This window comes from Penicillium mononematosum, assembly GCF_028829835.1.
Source record: "Penicillium mononematosum strain IBT 11891 chromosome Unknown utg000003l:1.0-8172316.0:1.0-8177699.0, whole genome shotgun sequence".
NCBI lineage: Eukaryota > Fungi > Ascomycota > Eurotiomycetes > Eurotiales > Aspergillaceae > Penicillium > Penicillium mononematosum.
In genome coordinates, this window is record NW_026643273.1 from 7,496,848 (window position 1) to 7,522,360 (window position 25,513).

The 25,513-nt window shown below is 48.9% G+C and overlaps 12 protein-coding genes across 12 annotated transcripts; 3 read left to right on the plus strand and 9 right to left on the minus strand.

Annotated features, from left to right (window-relative positions):
- Nucleotides 1-1,138: 1,138 nt before the first annotated feature.
- On the minus strand, nucleotides 1,139-1,476 carry N7519_007860 (uncharacterized protein; the record flags this gene model as incomplete). Its single annotated transcript, XM_057294636.1, has 2 exons — nucleotides 1,139-1,312; nucleotides 1,354-1,476. The coding sequence occupies 2 exons, from the start codon at nucleotides 1,474-1,476 to the stop codon at nucleotides 1,139-1,141; spliced, it is 297 nt and encodes a 98-aa protein (XP_057149447.1).
- A 557-nt stretch (nucleotides 1,477-2,033) lies between these two features.
- N7519_007861 (uncharacterized protein) lies at nucleotides 2,034-5,247 on the plus strand (the record flags this gene model as incomplete). The annotated part of the gene is made up of 6 exons (XM_057294637.1): nucleotides 2,034-2,297; nucleotides 2,342-2,467; nucleotides 2,527-2,998; nucleotides 3,052-3,465; nucleotides 3,549-3,866; nucleotides 3,923-5,247. 6 exons carry the CDS (start codon nucleotides 2,034-2,036, stop codon nucleotides 5,245-5,247), a joined length of 2,919 nt encoding a protein of 972 aa, XP_057149448.1.
- A 627-nt stretch (nucleotides 5,248-5,874) lies between these two features.
- On the plus strand, nucleotides 5,875-6,796 carry N7519_007862 (DUF2985 domain-containing protein; the record flags this gene model as incomplete). The annotated part of the gene is made up of 3 exons (XM_057294638.1): nucleotides 5,875-5,958; nucleotides 6,021-6,135; nucleotides 6,189-6,796. The coding sequence occupies 3 exons, from the start codon at nucleotides 5,875-5,877 to the stop codon at nucleotides 6,794-6,796; spliced, it is 807 nt and encodes a 268-aa protein (XP_057149449.1).
- Nucleotides 6,797-7,044: 248 nt separating this feature from the next.
- On the minus strand, nucleotides 7,045-9,929 carry N7519_007863 (putative sterol glucosyltransferase; the record flags this gene model as incomplete). Its single annotated transcript, XM_057294639.1, has 7 exons — nucleotides 7,045-7,247; nucleotides 7,304-7,965; nucleotides 8,030-8,380; nucleotides 8,447-8,810; nucleotides 8,861-9,018; nucleotides 9,072-9,759; nucleotides 9,815-9,929. The coding sequence occupies 7 exons, from the start codon at nucleotides 9,927-9,929 to the stop codon at nucleotides 7,045-7,047; spliced, it is 2,541 nt and encodes an 846-aa protein (XP_057149450.1).
- Nucleotides 9,930-10,787: 858 nt separating this feature from the next.
- N7519_007864 (kinase-like domain-containing protein) lies at nucleotides 10,788-11,579 on the minus strand (the record flags this gene model as incomplete). Its single annotated transcript, XM_057294640.1, has 2 exons — nucleotides 10,788-11,500; nucleotides 11,552-11,579. 2 exons carry the CDS (start codon nucleotides 11,577-11,579, stop codon nucleotides 10,788-10,790), a joined length of 741 nt encoding a protein of 246 aa, XP_057149451.1.
- Nucleotides 11,580-12,422: 843 nt separating this feature from the next.
- N7519_007865 (uncharacterized protein) lies at nucleotides 12,423-13,136 on the minus strand (the record flags this gene model as incomplete). Its single annotated transcript, XM_057294641.1, has 2 exons — nucleotides 12,423-12,652; nucleotides 12,797-13,136. 2 exons carry the CDS (start codon nucleotides 13,134-13,136, stop codon nucleotides 12,423-12,425), a joined length of 570 nt encoding a protein of 189 aa, XP_057149452.1.
- Nucleotides 13,137-13,760: 624 nt separating this feature from the next.
- On the minus strand, nucleotides 13,761-14,636 carry N7519_007866 (uncharacterized protein; the record flags this gene model as incomplete). The annotated part of the gene is given in 3 exon segments (XM_057294642.1): nucleotides 13,761-13,950; nucleotides 14,001-14,412; nucleotides 14,426-14,636. The coding sequence occupies 3 exon segments, from the start codon at nucleotides 14,634-14,636 to the stop codon at nucleotides 13,761-13,763; spliced, it is 813 nt and encodes a 270-aa protein (XP_057149453.1).
- Nucleotides 14,637-15,250: 614 nt separating this feature from the next.
- Nucleotides 15,251-16,515, plus strand: N7519_007867 (D-isomer specific 2-hydroxyacid dehydrogenase family protein; the record flags this gene model as incomplete). Its single annotated transcript, XM_057294643.1, has 4 exons — nucleotides 15,251-15,398; nucleotides 15,455-15,521; nucleotides 15,571-15,851; nucleotides 15,932-16,515. The coding sequence occupies 4 exons, from the start codon at nucleotides 15,251-15,253 to the stop codon at nucleotides 16,513-16,515; spliced, it is 1,080 nt and encodes a 359-aa protein (XP_057149454.1).
- Nucleotides 16,516-16,993: 478 nt separating this feature from the next.
- On the minus strand, nucleotides 16,994-18,129 carry N7519_007868 (phosphotransferase family protein; the record flags this gene model as incomplete). The annotated part of the gene is made up of 2 exons (XM_057294644.1): nucleotides 16,994-17,466; nucleotides 17,532-18,129. 2 exons carry the CDS (start codon nucleotides 18,127-18,129, stop codon nucleotides 16,994-16,996), a joined length of 1,071 nt encoding a protein of 356 aa, XP_057149455.1.
- Nucleotides 18,130-18,834: 705 nt separating this feature from the next.
- On the minus strand, nucleotides 18,835-19,222 carry N7519_007869 (uncharacterized protein; the record flags this gene model as incomplete). Its single annotated transcript, XM_057294645.1, has 2 exons — nucleotides 18,835-19,137; nucleotides 19,190-19,222. 2 exons carry the CDS (start codon nucleotides 19,220-19,222, stop codon nucleotides 18,835-18,837), a joined length of 336 nt encoding a protein of 111 aa, XP_057149456.1.
- A 646-nt stretch (nucleotides 19,223-19,868) lies between these two features.
- N7519_007870 (DUF1295 domain protein) lies at nucleotides 19,869-20,975 on the minus strand (the record flags this gene model as incomplete). The annotated part of the gene is made up of 2 exons (XM_057294646.1): nucleotides 19,869-20,202; nucleotides 20,272-20,975. 2 exons carry the CDS (start codon nucleotides 20,973-20,975, stop codon nucleotides 19,869-19,871), a joined length of 1,038 nt encoding a protein of 345 aa, XP_057149457.1.
- Nucleotides 20,976-21,710: 735 nt separating this feature from the next.
- N7519_007871 (putative DNA mismatch repair protein) lies at nucleotides 21,711-24,513 on the minus strand (the record flags this gene model as incomplete). Its single annotated transcript, XM_057294647.1, has 3 exons — nucleotides 21,711-23,611; nucleotides 23,661-24,049; nucleotides 24,107-24,513. The coding sequence occupies 3 exons, from the start codon at nucleotides 24,511-24,513 to the stop codon at nucleotides 21,711-21,713; spliced, it is 2,697 nt and encodes an 898-aa protein (XP_057149458.1).
- Nucleotides 24,514-25,513: the final 1,000 nt, after the last annotated feature.

The following is a 25,513-nucleotide window of genomic DNA, read 5'->3' on the forward strand; positions in this document are numbered from 1 at the left end:
CACCTGTCCCCTCCACGCGGAATTGCAAAAAGAATTTCCATCGCATATGGAGTTTAGAATAGGACGAAATATTGCTTCGTCATGATTCAAAGATCCCGACTCCACTAGCTACGACTTGAATCTTCATGTTATACACGGGGAGATAATCCCAAGGGTCTCCACGATAGCCCTGGTTTGTGTTTGAATATGGCTGCAGTAGCCAAGTTGGCTTCCCAAGAATCGGCACAATTCGTCGCCGTCTCACCAGTCGGAGCCGGGTAGTTGCATGAATTTCATAATTATGCATCATTGATTCGAGTTTTGATTCTGTTTCTTCTTTCGGTATTATCCCCTCCAGTCGGGAGTTTCATGGCTCACACCGATTTGGTGGGACCTTAATCGCGACTATCCCTACATAGGCTGACTACATTTGACACTTGAACACATTGCTACGTCTTACGTATCATGAGTCTAAACTTTGAACACGATAATCCGCAGAGATTTGAGCCATGAGTTCCAAAATATCTCGTTTTTACACATGTACCACGCTAACAGGTGATAATGCTGGATAGTCGCAAGAGTTGAGACATGTCTTGATTCTGAGGATCTGGCATCTAGCCAGATTGACATGTTACCGGTCAGCATTTAAATAGCTGGACCTCGCGTGAAGTTCCCCATTTCCCTGCGAATCGGGAATATAAGACCCAGCAAAAGCTCTCGGGGTCACCCCACATTCTCACATCATACCCACCAATGTTGATCAATGCATAATCTGAGAACATAAAGAGACAGGTCAAACCACCACTCATGTCAGACCTATGAAGCAACTTGCAGTCGCTGCCACCCGCCGCGAACAACCTCCAGTAGTTCGTCCACAAGTCCAGGCGGCGAAGGATTCTATCCCAAAATCTCGGATGCCTACTGTGAGCCACGAGAGTTCATCCGCCAACTAAGAGACTCATATCCTGCATACTCCTAGGCACGCTCGGAGTCAAGTGCTTGGGTCGTTGCCTCGGGTACCCCAGCTTCGTGGCTGTCTCTGCTGTAGCTTGAGCTAGCTCACCCCAGCAGCGTTCCCGTTCCCGGCAAAGTAGTAAACATTAGGACCTCAGACCCTATTATCAGTTCGGTCGGCAATCGCCGCGTCAACAAGTAGAACTTAGACGTGACTCATGTCGTAGATATAGAAGTGGTTCGAAACTGACTGGCCGGCGCCGAATATCGGGCCATTCTGTAGACGGAACGTTATATTCTTGATACATATCGATCTGACGCGAGCGCTGGCTAACTGGACCTCGTCCTTTGCCTGCTGAAGATTGAATGAAGGGATTATCTATGTTCAATTATGGGTGAATGCGTACCCGTAGATCGTACGCGGACAAGTAAGTGTCGCTTGGGCATGTCGGCATGCTGGGTTCCAGCCTCGAGGGCGAGCTGGTCAATATGTTGATGAGATGTATGATCTGGCAGATTGAGTAATTTATCCATCCCAGTCATTGTACACATGCTCGCTTCTATTTCCGTGTTGGTTCTTGTGGCTGTCCTCCCGTGTTGAGGATCCAGTGCCTCCGGTCACCAGTCTTCCGCCCGGTAATTCCGTCCATGGATAATCCGAATAATTACATAACTTGTTGAATTGCACCAATTGGGAGGTCACCCTGTAGAGGTGCACCAGAATAACTGTCGGAAATTCCGAAATGCATACCCCTCGCTCGTGTGATAACCATCCGAACCTTCCAAGGTTGGAATAAAGTTAAGCCTATTCATCTCAACCTTGGTTAGTCTGCCCTCAGTAAATTAGGCCTTCCCCACATACCTAGTTGCCAACGGCTTTAATGGCTCGGCCAGAATATACCGAATGTAATGTGGGGAATACTGTTCCCCACACCAACCAGGTTTGCAGGCCGTGTAAATGAAACTGCGCATGAATATGAGGCTATGATCAGCATAGGTTGCTGCAGCATACTCGGGATAATGGCGAAATCTCAAGGGAAAGGATTGATATAAAACTTGCGATGCTGCCTCTCTTTTTGTGCCGATAAAGGCTAAGCATCATGGCAATAACACCCTTCCAGTATTTGCCCGTGGCAGCAGCCCTACTGATTGTCTCAACCACCGCAACCTCAAACGATCGCGATGGCACATTCGCAAACCCTTCTGCTCAAGTCCGGCCATTCTTCCGGTACTGGCTACCAGATGGTAGTGTTGACCCGACAGTCGTAGCCTCTGATATCCGCTCCGCCGCTGAGGTTGGCGCTGGAGGAATCGAGTTCCTCCTTATTACGGGTACGGAGGTGCAATTGGAGGAAACCCGCCCGGTTCGGATTGGGTGGCATATGGGTTCGGCAGTGCACCGTTCCAGCATCTGTTGCAGGTAGCTCTGGAAGCTGCTAAGGAGAATAGCGTGCTTGTGGATATTGCGCTGGGGCCAAATCAAGGGCAGGGGGTTCCTGCCTCTCCGGATGCTGATGGAATCCAATGGGATTTGGTGAGTGTAGTGCAACCTAATCTCTGGTGACTTCCATTGGCTAATTTTGTTCGTCGTAGGTGCCATTCGTCCAGAAATTACCAGTTAATCAGACGAGTGAGCGTATCCCAGGGTGGGGGGAAGGGGAACTAGTCGCCTGTGTTCTTGCCTCAGCGGACAGCAAGACAAACGTGTCCATGACTGGTGACTCCTTCTCCTTAGACTCTACGCCACCGCAGAGCTCCTACCTCGAGTTGGTCTTAGACGAGGCGTCCCTACAAGACGTAACACACAATGTGTCGTCAGACGGAATCTTAGCAATGCGGTCATCCGGGTCATCACGCAACCTATACGTATTTTCTTTCTACCAGAAGAGGACCCTGCATAAAGCGCTCGAGGTGGAGTCTAACAGGACAGATACAATTCTGGCCAATGGCTCGTTCGTGGTTGACCATTTCAGCAAGGAGGGAGCCAAGGCAGTGATTGATTACTGGAACAATCACATCCTCACGGAGGACATACGCCAACTTCTGGAAGATGTGGGAAACTACGGTATGTTTCGTGGATCCATAAAACGAAGAAGACTTACTGATCATAATTTCTAGGCTGGGAGGATAGCATGGAATTCACATCCAACATATCATGGACACCGAAGTTGCTGGACGCATTCTACGACAAGTTTGGATACTCACTCGCAAAATATCTCCCGCTCGTTATGTTTGGTCAGAACAATATAATGGCTCAACCCAGAACCTCCGGTTTGGTGAAGGCAGTCTTCAAGAACAGGCAGACTTCAGACAAATATATCAACGACTATCGCTCTGTGCTGGCGGACGGGTATGGGAGTTATTTGACCGCGTTGCGAGAATGGCTAAACCAGGACCTTGGACTCGAATACTCAACGCAGGTCTCGTACAACCTGGCCTTGGACGCATTGACGAACATACCATTGTTAGATGCCCCGGAGTGCGAGAGCCTGCAGTGGAAAGACAAAATCGACGGGTATCGGCAGTTCGCAGGTGCTGCATATCTAGCCGGGAGGAAAGTCGTATCGAATGAGATGGGGGCTGTTGAGACCCGCGCATACTCCTGACAATACCAGAGCTGCTGCAAAGGGTGAACAAGGCTTTCGCTGGAGGCGTCAATAGGGTTATGCTACATGGACAGCCGTACAGTGGGGACTATTACGGCACTACCTGGCCGGGGAGCACGCCATTCCAGTATCTATTCGCCGGTATGCATTTCCCAAAGCAACCTTCGTGGATGCATGGGTTTGATGAGGCCATGGGCTATATTTCCAGAATGCAGTTCATACTGCGGCAGGGGATTCCAAAGTTTGATGTGGCTTTCGTCAACAAAGATTCCGCCACAGACCCCAATTGGGCTACAAAATACGGCCGGGATGACCTTGTTGACGCTGGTAAGCAGTGCTGCTGCAACTATGAATCACATCTTCACTGACTAATACTCGTCCAGGTTATATATACACATATCTTTCTCCTGATAACCTCGAACTCCCGGAAGCTTCTGTTGACAATGGCGTGTTGGCTTCGCAGGGTCCTGGTATCAAAGCAATTGTTGTTACACACGATGCCAACATAACTGTCTCAGCAGTCCAGAGGCTGAAGGGCTACGCGGCGAACGGATTACCCATAATTCTTTCCGGTGGTACTGCACAGTATTACCCAATCTCCAACGACGGGGGAGTCCCTGCGTTCAGGACGGGCCTTCAAGAACTGGCAAATTCAAAGGGTGTCCATACCACAGCGAGCGGCAATGTCGCGAAAGCGCTCGCCTCGCTCGGTGCCTCTTCCCGTGTCAGAGTCCAAACCAACAGTACCTGGCATATAATTTGGCGTGAGGACAAGGAAGCTCAAGTGGACTATGCCTTTGTTTTCAGTGATGGAACTAATTCACAAGGCGAAATCACAACCACAACTGACAAGGTCCCTCATTTGTTTGACGCCTGGACTGGCCAACGCCAACCACTGGTTCAGTACAACCATCGGGCTGGTGACCTTGTCATTCCCCTGACGCTGAAAGCCAACCAAACAGCTATACTGGCATTCAGCGCCCAACCTTTGGATGGGATCTACACACCCTCTGTTCATGTCGAGTCTGCTCCGAACTCGGTCCTTGGATACCACCTTGACTACGATAGTGGAGCCGTTGCCCAACTGGCTCACACTGCCAACCCGACTGCTGACCAGTTCGTACTATCCGACAACTCGACTAGAACTATTCCAGACACATCAGCCATCCCAAGTTCATTCCCGGTCCGAAACTGGACACTCACGGCAGAGCATTGGGAAGCTCCAGCAAACATGCTAAATGCCTCTACAATAGCTTCAATCCGCAATACAACGCACCATCTCCCATCTCTACTTTCCTGGACAGAGATCCCCGCCCTCGTCAACGCCTCCGGAATCGGGTATTACAGTTCCCAATTCACTTGGAATCCGAACGACCAGAACCAAATTGGAGCTTACATTACGTTCTCTCGTATCCTCCATGCAGTCCAAGTCTTCTTAAACGGGGAAAAGGTCGCACCTATCGATCCGACTACAGGAACTGCGGATATCGGGCCTTATCTGCGGGATGGCGAGAATGAGCTGCTGGTTGTCGTTCCGACTACGATGTGGAACTATCTGAGGAGTATCTTCCCTAAGATTACCGAGTCGGGCACGCCTCCGTTGTTAAGTAGCCCGACTTCCCCGATGAGCTTTCCTGGTATTGTTCCTAATGGATTGGTGGGTGAGGTTTACATTACCCCGTACATGTCGTTTGCTCTTGGTATATAAACTGGGATTGTTATAGGAATTGATAACAGTTTGAACAAAAAAATAATAGAAACTGTTCCTCTACGTTCGTAGGAGTATGTCATTCAAGACACTATGAGTTGCATCTGTTATTTGCGCTTCGTGTATAAATCAATATTTTCTTGCAGAATATCAATGGACGATGTAGTATAAAATCAATAGTATGTAATATTCCCCTTCCTTGTGGGTGAGTATATCCCGTAAGACCAGATGGAGTGTCAATGGAAATACATAAATTGCCACATTCTACCCGCGCCGCCTCCATACAAAGCAACGATAACCCTGATGACGCCAAGACCGTTAATATCCCAAAAAGGCAATGAATACGAGTACTGGTGGGTCTTGGCTTTCTAATATCCTATTGGCTACAAAAACTAAGCTAAACGGCATAGCCCCACATGGGTTGTGTCTATTTTGGTTCACATTATTGAATTAGGGCCCTGTTACTCCGTAGTCTCGCCTTGAAAGTGTAAAAGACTTTTCTTCTTGCATGGCGTGGCAAATATATGGAGTATTAGTTGATGATCACTCTTTTCTAGCCTTATATATATTAAGTCTCCACCCTGTGGTCAAATATATTATTTCCACCGATTTCAATTTGGACACACAATGAGCGAGAGATTGATGCCGAATATTGACGAGATGGAAGTCGACAGTACTAGCATCGCTAAATTATCGTTATCCGATAGCCAGGTTAGTACCTCGAGTCATGATGATACCGATCTCACGAAATTTATCGCTGATGCATGTTGCAGATGACTGTTTCCCACAACATGGTCGAGACTATTCCCAAGGCCTCATGGCAAGCAAAGGCCCATGCCTTCATTCGGTGGATGTGTACACCATTGGGAGCTTGCATTACAATTTATGGTCTGAATGTGGTCGCATGGGTGGGATGCTCTTCCTCTTGATGTGCAATGCAGCGCCCGCAATGTGTCATCCAAGTTGCGATAGCCTTGACTCATCACGGCGCATTTGGATTGAGATTGATTCCCAAATACTGAATGCCTTATTCTGTGTCACTGGATTTGGGTTAGCACCGTGGCGTATCCGTGACCTTTACCAATGGTTCTTCTGGCGATTGGGCTGGTCGGAAGCTAGCCGACGGAAAGGGTTCACCCGCCTGGCGGAGATTCATAAGAACTGGTTCCTGAAATCTCAAGAGTCAAGTGTGCTTCCTATCAACACGCAGCACAAGTACCCAGCGGCTGAACAGGCCACGCCCACCCCGTTGTGGAAAATGGATGTTGTAGTGTGGGGCAATATCCTCAATACAGTCTTTCAGGTTTGCTTGGCTGTTTGCATGTGGGCAATGAATCGTTTTGAGCGGCCTAGTTGGACAACTGGTCTCTTTGTCGGTCTTGCTTGTGTTGTTGCCGGTGTTGCTGGTATTTTGATGTGGTTGGAGAAGAAACGCGTGAAGAAAGCTAGCGAGCATCCCGGTGCTCTTCTTTTGATCCCTCGGGCTACGCACCCAATTATACCAGGGGGAAAGAGCGGTGATTATACCTCTATAAAGCCGGAATTATGAGATGGCATATTGACTAGTGGAATATTGGAAGATTCTTCGAGTATCGTGTCTTTTACTTGACTTAGTATAATTTGACGCTTGCAATGAAAAAATTATTTCAATGGCAACTGTTCATATTTTATCTTAGGGGGGCCAGCTGTTATAGTATCTAGCTGCTTTCGCAGGTGTAGGCTTTGAAAATTCTTCTTGCTCAAACGACCATGATACGTTGAGCAGCAGGATTTTCGAGATCCAGAAACTAAGTCTATTCATGTATCCGGTGAGTAAAAGAATCGATCAAATGAGTGCAGAATCTCGCGCCGCTCTTCATCAGTCATCTGCATCCTGCTTGCTTCATAATACCCATCCTTTAGCCGTGCACTCACAATGGCCTTGCGACTTTGTGTACGGAAAGCTGCCTCAATACTTTTAGTAATTCCTTGGAAAGGATAAGCCACCAGTCCGAGCCCGGCTAATCGCACGGCAAAAGTTAGCTTGTTCCGTTTCTGGATTGAGAGAATTGCTTACCGGAGGGGACCTTCGTGGCAAGCCCAATAGTGCCCTTGGCAAAACCCTTGACCGCACCCAAAGCGCCCTCCTCTTTCGCCCCATTGATAGGTTGCATATAGAGACCGGTGAATCCATCAGTCATGCCATCCACGAAATTCCTGCCACCAACGATAGCACCGGATTTCCAATCCTGAACCCCGCCGTAATCCTTGGGCTTTTCCCCATACAGCCGAGGAACCTGTCGGAATCCTTCTGCGGTGGCATGTGGAATGTCAACTATCACCCCTTTGAAGTATGATCCGGTGAATTTGCCAAAGCCTTTCATTGTAGCGCCTAGCATGCTGCCTGCGACCAAAAACCCATTTCTGCTTTCGTCGGGTCCATTTTCGGACCCAGGTCCAACGGATGGTGTCCGACAATTATGTGAACTTGTTTCATCGGCAGCAGATATCCTTGTTGACGAGGGTTCCCGTGAAAGCGGGCTGCCAGGATGCGCTGGGGCTTGCAAGGCCCTCGCTGATGTGTTTGGAGAACGACCGCGTTTGTATTCCTTGTATGGGTTGTAAATCATATCAGCGGTCGAGCCGAGCATACTTGACCCGGTTTTGGTAGCTGCAGCCAACATTCCAGTTAGAGGATCCCAGCGGCGATGTTCAATGATGATTGGATTGATAAGGTGGCTGAAGGAGAACGGAGAGTCATTGGTTAGTAATTTCATACACTGGGTCGAGTCAGGGTACGTACAACTGAAGACGTTTTTCATCTATCTTTTGGTGTTCAATCAAGATCTGCACGGCTGCATTTGATAGGTTCACGTTGGTTTTGCCTTTCTTGTATCTCCAGACTGCAACCTGGTTGGGCATCAAACTACATCTCATTTTGTCCACGGGGAGATTTCGATGGAATGATTCCACAGCTGCCGTTACACCCGATTCGGTCTGCATTTTGACGGCCAACTTACGTGCGGCTTCTGTTGCCTCTGGGGTGAGGCAAAATTGGATAGCAGCTGTCAGCGTCTGAAAATTGAGAGATGAAAATGGAATAGGTTTGGGTCCAGCGCCGGCTCTAGCAACCATATTGCCCCAGAAGGGTTGGCTAGGACAATCAGTACTTATAATTTCGCATCTCAAAGAGAGGTTCGTTAAAGAATTGATAACTCACTCGCCGAAAAAAGGCACGATAGCTGTCGGTCGCCCATTTTGGAGACCACAAGCAGTAGTTCCTGCGCCTCCGTGATGAACCACTGCAGCGACTTGTTGAAAGAGCCACTCATGTGGACAGTCGTCAATATAATAGATATTCGAGTTTCGACTTGCAACTAGCCCACTCCAACCCTTTGAAATGATTGCACGTACACCTGCCCTTACCACCGAAATGACAACGGTGTCTATTAGCTTTTGAGGGTCATCAACCACAATACTGCCGAAGCCGATATAGACGGGAGGGGGGCCAGCTTGCAGGAACTCCCTTAGGTCCGAGGGTGGGGAATATGATGGGGGATCTCTAAAGAAAAATCCGCAGACATCTAACCCATTTAGCTTTCAATTGCAACAGGGAACTAAAGTGATAACGTACCAATGTGACCTGGCCAGTCCCGTGGTTTCGGCACAAGGGCAGGAGACCAACAATATGTGTAGGGTATCTTCAATGTCTCGGTGAGGGAAGGCCCTTCTGTTGCGGGAACGGGCTCCAAGTCTATTGAGACCCGCCATCGATTGATCACATCTCCGAGCCTAAGTTAACCATGTCAGTCCCCTAACCTTTATTTTCCCATAGGTAAGCTTACCCTTGCCATGTTAACCACTCAACAACTCCATAAGAAACCCAATTTGCAGTCCGAGGATCCATAGAAGACGGATTTAGATTGGCGAGAGGATGTGGAAACGCCTTGGTACTGCTCCATGGCATTGTAAACATCAAATGGACTGGAATGCCTAGAGCCTGCGCACAGTGAACGTGCGCAAAGCTAGGGGGATTGGCAATTATGGCATCTGCAACAAATGGCTGTTTCGTGACTGGGTCATCTTCAATGCAGGATCTCCAGCATCCATCGAGCATCGTCGCTACCATAGCCTGTTTTCTTTGCACCTCCCCTGCGCGGAGTGTCTTCATTTGTGGAATCAAACCGGGATTCTTGACCATGAATGCCATCAACTCTGCAGGGTCTCCGCCAATGGGAAAGAACTCTAATCCTGACTCGTGTACGAAGTCTGCAAAGACATCATGTGTGGCAATTCGGACCCGATGACCATGCTTTTGTAACGCATTTCCGAGCGCGATGAAAGGCTGCACATCCCCACGACTTCCGACGATTTGGATGACAATGCTGAGATTAAATTCGCATGACGTCACTTTCTTGGTAGGGTCAATATAGTCGGGAGGTGGATTCTGGATGTCTTCTTGCTGCAAGTCGATGATTTTGGCGAGGGTTCTCGCGATCTTGGATTCCAGGTTCACATCAATCCGGCCGTCCCCTATAATGAATATCAGAACGGGCCGACAAATCATTATCCTCGTCGCTCAACCTACCTTGGACGTTCCCCGATTCTGCCACAAGTCCACCGTCGGCAACCAACGAATATGGTGGAGGGGCCGACCCCTCCACTTGTTCTTCACCAATTCCAGGGGGTGTGGAGGCTCCCATGTTTTCGAACTTGATGAGAAATCTTGGAGTCAAGAATCTGGGAAAGCTGAGCTTCTAATAGCAAATAAAAGACACGCTAGCCTCGTACTCGTACCCTCCGACAGATTCGGATTAGTGGATCCCAATTAAAGGTTCAATATTGGTCCGTGCGCGCCAACTAGCGCCTTTTTGGATCTCCACCCCGCCCATTTTTAACTTTCTGATTTTCGGTACCTTCCAGGCAAAAAAAACCTAAAATTTAAAATTGTGCCCCCAAAATTCAGCGGTAAGGGATTTACCACGAAACGGCCATCCAATGGCGAGATAACTAAATGAGAATTCTATTGCGATATAAGATCCTCGGGCGGCGATAGCTGCGAAGAAGGTTGCCATGGTGGTTCAATCACTCAGATTTTGACCCAACGCCAGGGAAATCGGGACTTCAGAGTATTTACTTAGAGGCACAACAACCGATGCACCGACATAGCGCCCCATTCGCGACACGGTTGGACCAGTCTTGTAACACGCCCAGCGGCACATTGGGCTTATATCGAGCATATCCATATGCACTTCAGCTAAGTTTGCGGGATGGAGAGGACAGAAATTTCCGAACATGATGAATCAGTCATGGAATACTATGTGGAAAGAGCGTCATGGACTTCCCAAGCAATACCGTATGGTCGTGTATCCTAATATCACTATTGCCTGTTTTATTACGATCATTGATAAAATGCCGGTGGCTAGGTCGTCCTCATTATGTTACTTTGGAATAAGTATGTAGAATACATTGTATATTGGTAGTTATGAGATCAGGGGCAAACAAATTATTTACTGTTCCTGCAAATCTCCAAGCCAGGCAGCACCCATTTAACCATCCACTCAGATTCCAGAACCTGCTGTATTGTTGGCCGGAACCGGCTGAAATTTCAGCATCTGACGGATGAGAGTGAGAATAGCCCGTGTTTCTTCCTCTCCAAATACACCCTTTTCAAGCTTGTGTCGATAGTGCTGTACACCGTACTCGAAGGACTCTTCAAGCTCGCGCCATACCTCGCGCCCTTCCGTTGGACGCCCATCTTGATCAAAGAATTCCCCACGTTCCTCCCAGCCTTCCCACCAGCTAGTAGGTATCGGGCCTAGCACGTCAACATGCTGGGAAACCATTTCACCATCTGTAACGTATTCATTACTAAATAATGCCTTCATGCCCAATATCTCCCAAATCGCCACTGCCAGACTCCAGATATCAGCCGGGTATGAAAGAGGGGCCTGCGGTTCGAATCTGGCTTCTGGAGGCCGTGCTGCAAGTGGTGTGTGGCAGTCCTCTCCTCTGCGAGTTTCCGATGACGGGGAATATGACTCGCCAAAGTCGCTGAGAAGTACATGCGCATCGTGCAGTTTGAAGTCGTCCGCATCCATTCCCAGGTACAGCGGGATTACTGCTTTGGGGGGAACATTCGGAGGGAGTGGCTTTCCGTCTCGACGCGTAATCGGAACAGTCTCTGGTTCTCCATATTCCTCGTAAAACTGTTCGACGGAGAGATGGTTGAAGCTGGATGGTAGTTTGACCAAGATATTGCGGAGGTGGATATCTGTGACAAATATTAGCCCGGAAGATCCATAACCAAAGGATAGCAACATACCTCCATGGACGTATCTGCGTGAATGCATATGGGAAATAGCCATCGTCAGGCCCCCGACTAATGCCCTTGCGACATCAAGGGGAAACAAATAGCTAAATGACGCCTCTCTTAGATTGCATCGCGCAGGAGCCATCGTGTAGCATGGATGAACCCCGTTAGGTCCACAAACCTCGAATTCATCTAGAGGAGATGGGATCGCATCGTGACCGGGATGTACTGATGGGGCAGAGAGAGCTCGGAGAGACTTCATCTCCTGGGGAGAGAGTTCGCAATTCCAACCTTAACGGCGACATATCCGTCTCTCTGCCTGTCTTGTGCAAGCCAAACGGTTGAATAACCTCCAAATCCCAGCTTGTCCACGATGCGGTAGCGGTCATGGAGCACATCGCCAATCATGATTGGATGGTAGCCTTGGGGCTCGTATTTTTCAAAGTTTTCAGCGCCATCGATCCAATTGTACCCAAAGGGATAATTTTCTGCATCGTCTTTGCAGCGCGATATTGCCGCGGAGGCAAAGCTTGACTGGGGATGCGAACAAAGCTTAAGCTTCCAAGGGCGCCAGGCAGATGGTAATGGAGTTGAGTGCTGAAGGTGTTTTGACAAGGAAAAGGGATTGAGGGGAGTGGCTATTCTGAAGTATCGCGCCATCATAATAACAGCGTCTAATGTTAGCTGTTGTACAACAACGGAGTAGGTTCAGCGGTCGTTCTGTTGTAGCGCCCACAATCCCGATCCGTGCCAGCCCCTTCCCCCACAACGGGAGACCAGCGGCTCCTCCGCTGTTGTCCACCAAGGATAACCCCCTTACTCATCCAATGAAGTCCATTCCTGTAATAGAATTCCGCTACATTTTATTCAGCGACTATAATTTCTATTGTTTATTTGGGGAGCGTAACATCGCCACCTGCACGTAGTCGGGGAATGGAGAGAAGGTATCAACCACCCGGAACCCATTCTTCTCATACAACGGTTTCCCTGCTGGAGATGCAGACAGATAAACCTCCAAGCCCTCAGCATCAGCGCGCGTAAGACCCCACTTGAGGAGCTTCGAACCCAGTCCCTTGCCCTGGTAGGAATCGTGAACACCCAGCATATCCAGATCTATAGGTCCCGGTTAGCGTTCGAATACAAGAAGCATAAAGCAAACCCGAAGACTTTAAGCAAGAGTCAGGAAAAAAGACAAGAAGAAGAACGCACAATAATGAGGCCTCTCCCCCATCCACTTCTCATGCCGCGCCCCCATACCATTGAAAAACCGATCGCAAAGGTCCTTATCACTACTCGGAGGCCAAACAATCTGTTCCTCGTTCCGACGCCGATCTGCAGCGGGCACGGGAAGCTTCCATTTCGCGAATGCGACAATCCCGCCATCCTCCGACCCCTCCGTCACCTTGAGGAATACATCGTGGGTCTCGCCTGCAATTGAGCGCGTGATACTCGTGGTGAAATATTTTTCCCACCATTCCGTCACATCCGGCGTGTTTGGGAACATGGCTGTGTCCAAATCACTATGGAAGCTGCCATAGAAGACTTTTGTGAGTTCGCGCGCGTCGGTGGGAGACGCGGGGTAGATCTCCAATTCCATTTTGGGGACTGGATTTGAAATTTGCGCGTGACAATCGGACAACAAGATTTGATACCCAATGGAGAAGGTTGTGCATTGAATGGGAATTTCGGGATGGAGGTTGCAGTTCCCGAGGTCGGAGATTTTGGTTGTGTCATCCCGAGTGGTGGGGAAGGCTAGGTGGATTTCTTACCAGAACAGATCTACGAAGACATGATTTTACCGATATTAGGGATAAACTCCTTGTCCCGGCTAATTGGTACCTCTGTACTTGATTTCCTCTGCCACTTCTTGGCTTTCCCTTTCCGCTTTAGTGCTCAGGCCTTGCCGCTTTTTGCTCACTGAGTAAAATCGAGCACCCGTGGACGCCCCTGAGTATTATATAATCATCAACGGCCCCGGGGAACTGACCTCGAGACCTTGGGAGCATCACCTGAATATTACATAAGCTAGATAACTCGCTCACTGAGCGTGGCCTGAGCGCTCTGGTTTGCTCACTGAGTAGCTTGATCTTGATTCTTAGGGGAGTTGAAGGGAATTAAGCCCCCGGATTAGGCCTGGTAAAATGTCGGGCCGATGTATGCACTCACCTTCCCACTGTAAAAGCAAGTTTTCTAGCCAAGTGATTGATACACCAGAGGGAAATCAGAGTTTCCATGCCGTAGGTTCGTCTAGATCCTTTGGGTTGGAAGGGGAATGGCAAGACCCCCAGAGTTTCCAGATACGATGCATGGGGCCCCGGTCCACCTCTGTATGGGGATTTTGTTCGTGGCGTAGCGAGCGGATTCTCTTCAGCCAGCCCGCTTCCATCACTTTTCTGAAATCGACGAACCACCTATCCACATAGTTAGCGAGCAGCTCTGTGTCAGCATTGAAGGGACATACAGCTTCGAGGAGTCAGGATCCCACACAAGATGGTCGGCCCAGGGTTCGTGGAGTGACCAATTCAACTCCGCCAGCTTAGGGTAATTCTTGTCGAACTCATCACGAATCTTGGCTCGTTCCGCAGGCTTGAACTTTCGAAAGAACGTATGTAATGGATGCCCAGGGACAGGCGCTCCTTGATCATCGGCAAGTCGAAATCCGGGTACGTGCTGGAACACCATGTAGACTATGTAACCACCTGGAACAACATCATCGTCGCCTTGGAGTTCCTCCCTAATCCCGAGGAGGGCGGGTGTCATAGTGGCATGTTCCTGGTGGAAGCACTTTAGGGCGTTGACTTCATGATGTGGACAGAGAGCGGCTTGGCGACGCCGAACTTCACGAGGCTCAAATTCGGTAGATGGATGTGGAACTTGCATATATACTCGCATATATGCCGTTGGACCATGGTCCTGCTGAACGTGGAATGTTGCCTCGGCTGTTGATGGGCCAGACTTCGAGATCCCATTCCTCTCGCTGGTAGTTATGCTGGGACTGTTTCTCTCGGATTGACCATGCGCTGATTGTTGGCTTTTCAAAAAGGAATGTTGAGCCCGGACCAAATTTGGCACGGGGAAACCAGCCTATTGAAGCCATGGCTGATATGGAAGATGAAAACAAGCATGAGGCGGGAGAGTTGGAAGAGAGAAGATGATGAAGAGTGACGGAGAGGAGATATAGTAGAGTGGTGGAGTGGGAGCCTGAGGCACCCTGGAAGGAGCCGAGGATATCCAGGCACTCAGGCACTCAGGCAGCAACAACCAAGTGATGCACATGCTAACTACCTGGGTATATGCAAAGGTATTGGCAATAATAATCGTATCGCAGTGTTCTTTTACCGTTGATGGTCTCATCCTTCACTCTAGGAAACTCCTTTTCGCGTATTATAAAAGCCCATTCCCACGCTACCGTAGGGCACTAACTTAACGTGCTCTGAGACCATATCTAAGCAGAGTGTCGCCATACCACGCCATCTCGCATAAACCACCACCGTCTCCCAAAAAGTGGCAACCAGTTCCAATAAGAAACCGCCATTAGACCCGTCCCCAAAGAAGTGTTACCCTTTGAGATGTCGAACTGCCTTTTTAAGCCACCGAGGCGGGGAAGTTCGATAAGACAACCATTGCCCGCGGCTTGTGATAGTTCTCACTTAAAATCCCCAAATCTCTTTTGAGCCCAGCACGCATTCGAAAAGCAATTCCGCCGTAATTATGGGTGACGCAGCATTCTTACCGGAGCATGTGCTCGTTATTTTCTATCAAACGATGCCAGAAGAACTGACGGAGGTTATCCGACACAAATTCCCCGATGCCGAGGTCATTATTTACCACTCTCAGGGAGATGCTCCTGTTCCTTCTGGTGAGTGACTGTTATTGTTAAAGGTCTGAGGGCACAGAACCTAAAATCTCGCGCAGAAGTATATCAAAGGGCCACCATCCTCGCGACTTTCAGCGACCTTCCAGATCTCGAGGACTCGAAGAAGTAAGCATTCATCCTAACTGGCTTTACTATCCATTAACCATTATTAAAGCCTTAAACTAATCCACACCTTCTCCGCTGGCGTGGATCATCTTTTGCAACATCCAATTTTGCAAGTATCCGACATCCCCATCACGACAAGCTCGGGTATCCACGGTCCTCCCATTGCAGAATGGACCGTGATGAACTGGCTAGTATCATCCCGGAAATATATCAAGGGTTATGAGGCACAGAAATCCCACCTATGGGATAAGTCTGCGTACAAGCCAGGCATTCATGACCAAGTGGGCAAGAAGGTAGGTATTCTAGGATATGGGAGTATCGGACGCCAAAGTACGTTTCACCCGTGGTCACTCGATATCCACAAGCTGCAATGTCCATAAAACCGAAAGCACCACGTTAACCACCGACAGTTGCCCGCGTCTCGCACGCATTAGGTATGACCGTCCACGCATACACGGCTACTCCACGCCCAACACCTGAATCCCGCCGTGACAGCGGCTACATCGTTCCCGGCACCGGAGACCCAGACGGCTCAATCCCGGCATCCTGGCACCACGGAACAGATCGGGAATCCATCCGTTCTTTCTTGGCTACCGGGCTCGATCATCTTGTGGTCTCACTTCCTCTTACTCCACAAACAATCCATCTCCTCGGCGCACAGGAATTCGCCATTCTCTCCGAGCACTCTCGCCACCATGCGAGCAAGCCTTACGTGACGAATATCTCTCGCGGCAAGGTTATCGATCAGAAGGCATTAGTCGATGCACTGAATTCTGGAGTCTTGGGTGGTGCCGCACTTGATGTCACAGACCCTGAACCTCTTCCTAAGGATGATGCTCTCTGGGAGGCATCCAATGCTCAAATCAGTCCACATGTCAGTGCTCTTGGGGTGGAGTATTTCCCGCGCTCTCTTGATATCCTCCAGGTAAACCTGGGGCGCATCGCTCGGGGTGAGCCATTGATCAACTCGTATATACGGGGCAAAGGGTATTAGCATTTGCGCATATGGGTGTCGGTTGCGCTAATGCCACAAGTGAGGTTGTCCCTTCGTCAAATGGATCAGAGTATAAACCGTGAGATTGCCTATGATCAACGGAGCTCACTAGCAAATCCAAACATCCAGGAATGGCGTAGATTCTCCCGTATATTCCTGATCAACCGTCAATGGGTAGCTGATAGTAGGCTTAATTATCTGTTGTGGGTCGTTAATCACATTCTGTAGGAAATATGCCCGCTGTTAATAACTAAAGAAGCAAGCATATAAGTAGAATACTATAGTGCATATATTGTTCTTCAAAGTTGGAAGGAGCGTGGAACAATATATCTTAAGTCTTACTATTTAATATACCAACTAGACAAATCTAGACTCTAAACGAAATATTAATAGCTTAGCGAGGCTCGAGGAAGTGAATCGGTGCGAGGTTTCTTCGCTGAAGGCTTAAATCGGATCCGAAAGAGTTCTGCTAATAATTCTAGAACCCGATGTGCTCCAGAATCTCAACCAGGACTTTCTCGTTCTCGTTTCGGCAGTTTTGAATGGCTTGATGGGTTTGCCTCCTCAGAATGTCTGAATTTGTCACGCGCCAGGGCAGGATAGAACTAAGCAGGGCATCGACATCAGCGACAATGTCAATCCCTCGGATTGTCATCGGACGCTTGCAACCCTCATTCTCAAGGGCGTCTTCCCAGGCCTTCGCAACTTTCCACTGAACTCCCTCGCAGTCTTGCTGGTCATCGGGGAGAGGGTCTGGGAAGCCGTGTAATTTGGCTTCCTTTAGGGCCCTTTCTTCGCGGGCCTCAATGTCGGGCCAGCCCCCAAACTTGCCGCCGAACCCACTAAAGGAGCAAAGGAACTCGTATGAAGGATGGAGAACGCACGAAAAGTCGAAGTCAATTAACCCTGTGATGCGACCTGAGGAAATGTCGAATAATAGGTTGTTGGGTGCTGATAGAAAACATCTATAAGAACAAGCGTTCGGGTTCGGGGGGGTGAAAGGGAAAATTGCTTACTAAAGTCTGCGTGGATTATTGCCTTGTCGTCGCGCGATTCAAGCTGCTTGAAAGATTCCGGGAGCCCTCGCTCTATAAAGGCCTCTAGTCGGTCCCGGACGCCATTCTTATGCCAGCCCCGGATATAAGAATTCTCGTCGGTTTTCTTCAGAGCTTGCTTAAGCCGTGCTTGAAATGCAGCCTCGTACGAGGGCCAGGGACCAGTACTAGTGGTGGTCATTGGTGCACTGATTATATTGTTCTCGTTATCAAAGGTCAGTCCTCCAAATTTAGTAATAGAGGCGGGTAGCGGGAAGTCCTGAAGGCCTTTGAGGAGCTTTGCGATCTGTGCAAATATTTCTTTCTTCTCCTCGAGTTCCATGTTGTCTAGATTTTCGTCTAGAGGAACACCTGGCATGAGCTCCTGGAGGATCCAACCTTGCTGTGGCTCCCCTTTTTTAGATGTGTTTCCAGCCCAGCCATATAGACGAGGCACAACGTTGGGTTCGAAATTTGGGTCTAGCGCAGCCGCAGCTAGAGTCATCATAGCAACCTCATTCTCGACACGATTCGCTGCTCCCATAGATGTGGCATCAGAGTTTGTCAGACGAAGGATCATATCACTAGTGCCGGAAGGAATAGCCACACAACCGGGCTTGTTCTGACAGGCCCCATTTTCTTTGTCGAGTGGAGACGGCAGAGAGATGCGATACACAAAGTTATTATACTTAAAGGGGCACTCAGGATCATACGCAATTGGTTCAATCAGGGTATTTACCTAGTGAGCCTCTTTAGCAGGGTTCATAACTCATTCTATCTTCAGGCACATACTGGCAGATCGAACGTTCTCTTCAATAAGCCATGATTGCCATTAATAGAATCAAGCCGGGCCTGATAATTGGAATGATTGTGATTCATATCGCGTTATTCGGTGAAAAATGATGTGCGTTGGGAAAGCACTTTTCTGGCGGAATTAGATTGAAGTAATGGTGTGGACCCAACGGTTACTTCCTCCCAAGCTTAGGTTGGGAGCATGTATGCCTAACTTGCATGTACCAAGAATCCCAAAATTTTCCTGCCCGAAACAGCGGTCAACTTTCAGGGGTTCATGAGAGTTGGATTATTTACAGTAGTATCTTTGCTGGCCGAACTTGAGGGAGCCCCGGAGAGAGCTGAAGAGAGAAGTCGGAGATGCGTTTAATAGCTTATCGAGCCTGCTGGGAGGCTCAAAACAAGGTGAGAAAGGTAAACCAGACACCGTCTCGCGAGCCAGCACGGTATTGACCGTGCTGGACTTCGCCGAGGCGTCACAACGGTTTCGGAGTCACGGGATCTCGAAATCAGGCTGCTGCTTATTGACAAGCTTCTGTACGAACTCCAGTGTTGCAGCTTCAGAAGTTATACCTGGGCGGCATAGTTTGACCTTGCAAAAAGCGCTGTTTTCTACAGACCAGACTGCAGAGCTATCCCCAGCATCGTACACCAACTTGAATTTTGGATCATCCAAGGGTACGGTCGGAGGCAGGGGGTCAGCTGCGTCGGTAAGAGTGTAACTGAGATCGTCGTCTTCGTCGTACCAGGTAAATATACCAGAAGAGCCTTTTTTTGCAGTGAAGTTGGAGGGGCCCTGTAAGCTATGTGTTTGCATCCCTATCCAGCTATGCGATTGACGCCCTGACAGGATCACTCATAGTCTTGGCTAGGCAAGCCATGGAGCGTTGTTGATTATGATAATCGTCGAAGAGGGGTTGATAATGGGAAAAACAAAAAGTGTATAGGACCAAGAAATTTGAGGTGGTATGAAAGAAAGTAAAAGACGGAAGAGAAGTTGTTGGCTATTATACACATCCTGGGGAAAACATAAACAACGCTGACGCTCGGCCTAAAAGTGGGCCCCACACAGGGCTGTCGATTGGTTTGTGTACGTATTTGCCCTATAAGTTGGCTGGATACAGTACCTAGGTATGTATGAATGGATGGATGATTTCATTTACCCTGATCCCTCGGTTTTGGAAATATATAGGTTACTACTATGGTTAAATAGGTGATTGTGGAATTGTTCCAAATTACTTGCGGTGAACTTTGAGCCTCACCAGCGAAGGTCTGTGATAGTTCCACATTAACCTGAGAGGAGACTAGGGCACTACCCCAGACTTTAGTGTCTCCCTATAGAGACGTGATGATAGTTATTGAGGAGGCGGCGTAGGGAATCGACCCCATGCCCGCAGGATGGAGAATGGTAGTAGTTAGGCAAAAATTGACGTAAAGATCCGTGGTTAACCGGGAATTTAATATCATTATTAATTCTTTCCCCCTGAATACGGAACGGTGAGGAGCGTAAGGAGGTTCCTGAGGTCGCTATGTATGTTTTAGATAAGCACCTCTAAATCCCTCCTCAATCACCACACCAATAAATCCACACCCGGCAACGGCCAATGCCCATGGATTCACCAAGTCCCGTAAATCAGGCCAGAAACTATTCTTTTCTCTCTGCCACTGTCGCAGCTGCTCATGCTTGTGTGGATCCTGAGACTTATAGCGCTCTTCCTGGCTAGCCTCAGTCTGCTTGTCGCCACCCACAAACCGAAGGAAGAGATAGTTCGTCAGAGGCCCCAGTATCACAACTGGATTGAATGGACCAGCCATGTTAAGCAAAGCAAACGAGCAATGAACCAAGGTATCGCCCAGGTAACTAGTCAACCATCAGCAATCATCACCCAACATGAAGAAGAGCGATTATATATATTGCGACCAAACTTACTTGGGATGCCGCACCAAACTCCAAACACCATGTCGACACAAATCCGTCCGTTCCTGTTGGTGCAGTGCAAGCTGTGTATCTGCCATAACCTCCATCGCAAACCCAGCACTAAAAAGGCCAACACCAAGGGCCCGAACAACATTCACCAAATCATCGCCTATGCGAGGCATAGCATCACCCATAGTGAATGGAACCGTGAACGGCAAAGAGATGACACTCAAAACAGCAGCTTCCGGTAAAAACATTTTCAAAAATGCACGTTTCCAAAAGCCCGGCTCCTTTTTGACTTCCTCGTACCGCGCATCATCTGTCCCGCGGGATAATGACCGACACGCGATGCGGGCAAAGAGCCTCGCGCCCCAGATGGTAACGCAGCTTAGAAGAACCCTTTCGGTCCATGGTAGAGCCCGACAAGCTGCTTCAAATGAGATGTCGTGTTTGCACATCGGTTGTCCGACGGCGGTCCACCAGGCATTGAGGACTTGCGCCGAGGGCCAGAGCCAGTCTTTGAGTTCGACTCGGTTTGTTGTTTCGGCTGCAATGTAAGTTGCCAGTGAAAGGCTTGAATAGAGGCCGAACGAAGGTAGGAGCGTTGATTTCAGGATTCCCACGTCGCCGGGTGTTATCTTGTTTCTAAGTGGTGGCGAGTGGAGAGAGCTGTAGGCCTGGTTCTCTAGGGTTGAGGGGGGAATGAGAAATGTCATTTTGGGACATAACCTGGCTTCTTGGATAGTTGGATTAAAATGTTATCAGTGTACTGCGACTTGCTGGTTATTTTATACATGGCTTGTTTGGTGTCGCCCAGGTGTTGATGTCAGGATTATGTAATGGTCAAGTGGACATCCCAAGCTGGTTTTGCTTGCCTATCATTTGTACTAAGCATCATTAGATTGAATACTTGCAAATGGCAAGCAATATATAAGTCGGGTATGGTATGCAAGAATGGTTGATAAAGACGTGGGTGAAGACTGGCGGTTATGTTCGTGAACCCTGATTCGCATCTGATCCTGACATATCTTTTACACTTCGTCCACAACTTCGAGATTATTAGAAGTCTGAGGCCATTACCCCACACCGTTCAAGCGGGATATAAGACACAGGTAAATCACAGGGTCCGGAGCATGGCGGTCAACGGACATTGCTTCCCGGTATTCTGTGGTGGCCCGCATATCCAGGCCAGTCTAGGGCAGACAGTCTGAATTACACCGGGGCCGGTGGCACAGTGCATGCATTACTCGGCGCCTTCTCGACACAGAAATTTGGTAAGGGATTTGTATGACGAACGGGAATGATGAAGTGTGAAATCTCCGGTATTGAATTGATCTATAAAATATGAGGTAATATTTGAGGACATAAGTAATATGAGACATATTAAGGGTATTCTGTGGTATGGCGTTCAGTGTAGAATACCTCTTCCAAGGTATCCTATGTAAGTATAGTCAGCCGTGATTGTTGTGGGCTTTTTGCACATATCGAGAAATAATGCCAGCAAGATCAATCTGGATACTCAAAGGCTCTGATTCATCCTTGTTCTTGTATTGCTCCTTCATGAGAATCATCAACCGTTCATTCCAGAACGGCAAGCAGGTTTCAAGATCAGATGCAGAAAATGCGGTAGTTTCGTTGTCGCTCTCGGTATATAGATCGTCTGGCATATTCCACTTGAAAGAGTTCGAGCCGGATGGCAGGTCAACCGAGCAGGTCACACCGAGATCATGCAGGTCGAAGCCATCGGGTATACGTTCGAAGGGAAGCCGCTTGGTGGGTAGTCTCCGGGCATTTCCATCGTTCGTTAAAGGCTCGTCGGTAGAAGTTCCCCTTTCCTGCCGGATAAGGTATGCTCGTGGATCATGGGGGGAGAGAGTTGTCGCAGAGACCGGCTCGGCGACCGAAGTCTGTGACGAAGTTAATGCGGCTTTCGCCGCAAGATATCGACTGCGGTGAGGCGAGTGCGACACCGGTGCAGACTGCGAACTGTATGCTTTATCGTTTGTCTTGAACCGCGTACGACTGTGCTGGATGGCCTCTTTCTTCCGCCTTTCGAAGTCAAGCGCTTTCTCCAGGTCAGATGGTTCCTCCTGGCTGACGCCTTCGTGAAGTCGAGCCGCCCATCTTTCAAGAACCGGAAACCCTCGACCACTATCGATTGACTCTGCATCACCATGGTCTGCGTGTAGCGAAGGGACGTGACAACCAGATTCTGGAGTCATGCTATTATTAGATGGGCCGTCCGAACAACCATCACTCTGCGCATCGACGTTCACAATTTTCGGCGAAGTATTCGTGGGCACACCAAATCGTTGCTGGGCAAGGAAGGAAAGCGGTGAATCTGGTTCTTGGGTCGGTCCTTCCTCAACAGGATTTTGCTGCTCAACAGGGTTTTGCCGCAGCGAAACTTGAGTAGTTCTCTGGAACCAAGTGTCTAGAGCTCCATTCCCATACCGATCTCGATCACGTTCCCTCTCGGCGCGTCGGGCGCTCGAAATCAGATTAGTCTCAGGGGAGGATTCGGTCGGTTCTTGCTGATGGTACCGACGGCGCCTCACTGGAGACCCAGATGCAAGTTGGGAAGTAGGAGGCCTTGTCGAGTCTGACTTGGGCGTATGCTGAAAGCCTCGCGATTCACTCTCCCTTCGGATTGCCCCCTCTAGGCTACCACTGGATAAATTCACGGGGCTTGTTTGGTTGGCAGAATTGCTCCCTCGTCGCGGGGTTTGAAATGAGGCATTGATTCTGGAGATAGACCACGGATTGAGGAAACTGGAACGCTTGGTTCTGGCGGTGGCCGATTCGTCAGGATTGTCGTGGCTATCGCTGCTAGAAGGGACCGTAGGCGAAAAGTCGTACTCAGAGCGGAGGGCCTTCTGTGTGACAGGGGTGAAAGGGATAGCTTCACTGAAGGGGTTCTCAGCATCGCGAGGCTGAGTGGGAAGTTCGGTAGTTGGTTTCCTAGCCATCAAAAGTTCAAATCCTCCTGACCTTTCGTGAGACTTGCAGGCATCATCTTTGCCTTGGTTGGAAGTTCTTCTCTCCGTCCCATCTATTTCTCCGTACTGGTCGCGGAACAAGTTGTCTACCAAGGCCAAAACTACATCTCGGTCTTCGAAGAGCAGGTCATCTTTCGCCGGCTCGATGTTGACGTCGTATGTTCCTCGGGGACAGCGAATTTGCAAACAGAGAAAAGGATCGCTAACCGATTTGGATGATTCGCTTTTGGACGCGGCGACACGGACATATTGCTTGAAAATTTTCACGATCTCATGCCCAATCCCCCTGTTACTAGAGAGAGGGCGGCCATCCACACTGATGTATTGGCCTGCGTTGTTGATCTTGGAGGTATCTAATTTGTTGGTAAACACGTCACCGGATACTCAATAAGATGAGCTCACCAAATTGTGTCTTGGGAAGAAAGGCAATGACTTCATACTCCTGCTGATCTGATGCTCCTCCTTGGTTCCCAGCGGTACTTTGGGAGGAAAGTCCCTTCACGGCACAACAAGAAGACACTTCTGAGCCGGCTACCTTCAAAGCTGCATCCGAGAGCGAGGCGTCGGCATTTGGCGCATATGTCCAATTGTTGTTTTCGATTTTCGCTTTCAGAACTTTGAGTGAGAACCTCTTGGATGGCTGAGCTATAGAATAAGCCTGGACAAGCTTTTTGATCCTGGATAGATTTTTCGTAGCACCCTTCAAGGCAGTCTGCCTACGGACAGGGATGTGTTTGAGGAAGTCTGTGATACGAACAGTTGTTCCCACAGGATGTGAGGTCCGTTGTGTTCTGCGATGAAAGATTAGAAGTGGAACACAAGCCAAGAAACTGGCGAGGTCAGCATACCCAGTAAGCTCTCCGTTTCTTCCGTACTTCAAACAACGCCCGGCGACTTCGGACTCAACTCGAGTAGTGACAGCCAGAGCTCCGGACAGCTCCGCGACACTAGCAAGCGCTTCACCGCGAAATCCCAATGATGACCCGCCGACATTTTTGAGATCATCTAAAGTTTGGATCTTGCTGGTAAAAGCTCGTTTGCAGACATATTGCTGGTCCTCTGGAGAGATCCCGTGGCCATTGTCCTTGATCTGTATGACATCCAGAGTGTTTTGGGAAATTTCAATGTGCAGAGATGTGGTAGAAGCATCCAGGGCATTGTCTATAAGTTCCTTGACAACAGAGTAGGGATCTGAAATGACAGATGTGGAGCCAATCGCCCGGATTGTTTTCTGAGGGAGAGCCTCAATCGGCATCCTGCATGCCCGGTATTAGTTGTTCATCTCAGACAGTGCCACAAATAGTCTCATTCAGCTGACTGAGGCTGGGAGGAACATGGGAACAATTTCAATTGCTGGTATTAGATGAATATCGACTCGAGGAGGATGAAATTGTCTTGGCATATTGATTCACGTGATATTGATGCCTTATAGCCTTATAGCACCGGCCAGAATCATTCACTGCTCACCAACTCGTCCTTAATATTGGGTTGGTCTTAATTATACCCAGCCAACTGCTTAATGATATGACTGTTGTCCATAGGATGACAACATACAGTAACATGAAGTGATCGATCCGATATTCAAACCCATCTCATTATCATCATCTGCCTTCAATTCGATTCTCTTGTACAGGAGTTTTCGAATTCAGTTTGACCTCTCAATCTCTAGACTTGATCTCCGTAAAATAAGTCCGAAATACGCTGATCCTGTTTAGGGTCACCTCTCTATTAGTTGGGCAGGACTATGGTAGTACTGATGTACCACATCGCAGTACGTATTGTAATAAATTCGTAATGATACACCGGATGCCCTAGAACTGCTTGCTTTCCGTCTTCCCACCAGTCCAAGGTTGCCACTTCCCTCATTCTTCCCACATGCAGCACAGCCTTCGTGTATCTCTGTACACCCGCCAGTCATCACAGAGAAGTCTGTGCTTACACTGTCCTTGCTGCTTAAGCGAAATCTTGTGATTTGGATATGATTGGATCATATGAGTTATGTATCACCTTAATTGACTCGTTCCTTTTTAGAAATGTGGTATGCTGGTCATCCATCCCACAGTTGTGTAGGACCCAGTAGGAAGAGCTCTCAACGACGAAAGGACAAGGCCCAGAATCCCCAAGCGTGCAATAATGTAGAAGTTAAAGCTAACAATGACAGTGACAAGCATAGTCCAAAGAGCGGCTGGGCGAGTGAGGCCAACCATGAAGGAAGGAAGCAGGTTCTTTGAGTTGGCGAGCGTTGCAGCGTCTGC